The 2,500-nt window shown below is 37.5% G+C and overlaps 2 protein-coding genes across 3 annotated transcripts in view; both read left to right on the forward strand.

Annotated features, from left to right (window-relative positions):
• The window catches only part of LOC137627644 (uncharacterized), a 598,615-nt gene that overhangs the window by 241,552 nt on the left and 354,563 nt on the right, over nt 1-2,500 (forward strand). The window lies entirely within an intron of this gene.
• Nucleotides 1-2,500, forward strand: part of LOC137627640 (serine/threonine-protein kinase DCLK1-like) — a 41,790-nt gene that overhangs the window by 20,897 nt on the left and 18,393 nt on the right. Inside the window, exons 1-2 of one of the 2 annotated variants that reach the window (XM_068358779.1) lie at nt 683-825; nt 2,372-2,491. In XM_068358779.1, the coding sequence (XP_068214880.1) occupies nt 2,392-2,491 (100 nt within the window). In that variant the 5' untranslated portion in view covers nt 683-825; nt 2,372-2,391. Of the gene's footprint in view, nt 1-682; nt 826-2,371; nt 2,492-2,500 lie in introns of those variants that run through there. The other variant, XM_068358778.1, reaches the window with a different exon arrangement.

Below are 2,500 nucleotides of genomic sequence, written 5' to 3' on the forward strand. Positions count from 1 at the left end.
AACCTGATGTTGAATATTTTTAAATTACCTAGTTATATTTTCGATTTTGATTTTAAAGAACCCTAGAAAATTATTTGCTAGTTCTTGGTCACTGTACCCCTCTGCTAGCCTTTCCTTTCATTGACATTTCCCATTATACCATTTAGGAGACGATATAACTTATTTATATGTTGCCGCTTCGCTTGTCTTTCTATTGTAGTATTCGTTATTCCTTCGTAGGTAATTATATTGGCATATTGCAGTTTTATATTCTCCCCATGTCCTTTCGGTTTTAACCAATTCCACTTTCTTTGCTTCTTTTTCCCTCTTTTCTCTAATAAATGCGTTTTTATCCATATATGGAAATATAACAAGCTAGTCTTTTTGAGGACTTGAAAGGTATCATAAGTATTATATAATAACTAAAACGAAGCATTTTTAAATAAGAGGTCATTAAACACCCACAGAACAAAATTATTGATAAATGGAGATCAAGTTATGAACCCTTGTGTATTCTAACCACCAAACAGTCATTCGAGCCTTTAAAGAAGAAAAATCTCTAAAAGATCGCCGAGGTGATACACCCGATGACCGACTTGAGTTTCAAAAGAATAAAAAGAAAGAAAAAGTAGAGAGCGCTCCGTCGAGGGTCAAGTGCGGAAGAAGACAGCCCCTGAGCCCTGTCAGACAGATCCACTGTTTGTGTGTTCGTATAATTTCAGGGATTGGTTGCCGTCTGTAGGTGTCTCTGGGGGGCGGTGTTTGTTGTCGTGGGACTGTTTGTGATGTAGGAATGTGAAAACTTACCCCTTAGCAACCTTTGTGTACACATTGGCTCTTCCTAAGGTAGGAAATTGGCCTCGTGTCTTTATTTGTCGTTCCCCTATGGGTGATACGCCCAGGTAATGCATAAGATTTGTTCTGATGTAACTAGGTATTACTTTCTAGGTCAAGTGTGGTGGGTGTTGCGACTATTTCTTTTTCATGTTTTCTGCACGTTAGTTAATATTAGTTTACTGGGAATTGAAATATTCTCTCTCTCTCTCTCTCTCTCTCTCTCTCTCTCTCTCTCTCTCTCTCTCTCTCTCTCTCTCTCTCTCTCTCAGGTAAATGCGTTAGGGTTTATATGATTGTTGTTTGAAGTGAGAAATTTCATGTTAAGTTTGACCAGGAATATTATTATTATTATTATTACTTGCTAAGTTACAACCCTAGTTGGAAAAGGAGGATGCTATAAGCCCACCGGCCCCAACAGGGAAAATAGCCTAGTGAGGAAAGGAGACAAGTAACAAAATTAAAATCGATATTTCCTATATAAACTTAACAAAACAAGAGGAAGAGAAATAGGATAGAATAGTGTGCCTGAGTGTACCCTCAAGCAAGAGAACTCTAACCCAAGACAGTGGAAGAACGTGGTACAGAGGCAATGGCCCTACCAAAGACTAGAGAACAATGGTTTGATTTTGGAGTGTCCTTCTCCTAGAAGAGCTGCTTACCATAGCCAAAGAGTCTCTTCTACCCTTACCAAGATGAAAGTAACCACCATACAATTACAGTGCAGTAGTTAACCCCTTGAACAAAGAAGAATTGTTTGGTAATCTCAGTGTTGTCAGCTGTATGAGGACAGAGGAAGAAAAGACCAGACTATTTGGTGTATGTGTAGGCAAAGAAAAAGTGAACCGTAACCAGAGAGAATGATCCAATGTAGTACTGTCTGGCCAGTCGAAGGAGCCCATAACTCTAGCGATAGTATCTCAACGGAGGGCTGGTGTCCTGGCCAACCTATTACCTACCAAATGTTAGCAATAACTCCTATAGGTACTTATACTGCAAAATATTTGGAGATGAAAGAATGATTTTAATTGGCACTGGGTTAATGGTCATGCAAGGAATTATCACATTTACTGTGACCGCAAAAATAATTCTTATTAAGAATTTCTTTAGTGGAGATAGCTCTGGCTTTAATTATAACGATTGACACTTCTTTTGAAGTCACGATTTTTTATGAGTAAAAGTGCTTCGAAGATGCAGGAATTTCATATCTTATTTCCTACTCAGAATTTGTTGTGTAGGTGTCCGAAATATTTTAAACGTTACAAGATAATACTGGGTATCAGTTATGTATTTTATTTCTTGTTAGATAATTAATGAAGTAATTTAGTTGGTTTTATCATTTAACCGCTTTTCAGCCAAAATTGTCAAGTCAGATAGTTTGACCTGAAAGTTCCATTCAGAGTATTTTATTAATATAATGTTAATAACGTGTTTTAGCAAGAACATTTTAGTTCAGGTATTCACTTAAGTGTTTTATAAATATGTATAAGAAACATTTCAAATGTATATCAAACTTCAGTTACAGCAGTGAACTCATTTTATTATTTTCTGTTTCCAGAATGTAAAACTATCCAGCCTATGGTGAAATGTCCATTAAGCCCCCGAAGGCCACGTCGTATGCCTTCTCCCAAACCCAGGGGTCGAGCTGTCTCTCCTCTAGCCATATTTGATGGGCCAGGTTGGTGGA

This window comes from Palaemon carinicauda, chromosome 35 (genome assembly GCF_036898095.1).
Source record: "Palaemon carinicauda isolate YSFRI2023 chromosome 35, ASM3689809v2, whole genome shotgun sequence".
Taxonomy (NCBI): domain Eukaryota; kingdom Metazoa; phylum Arthropoda; class Malacostraca; order Decapoda; family Palaemonidae; genus Palaemon; species Palaemon carinicauda.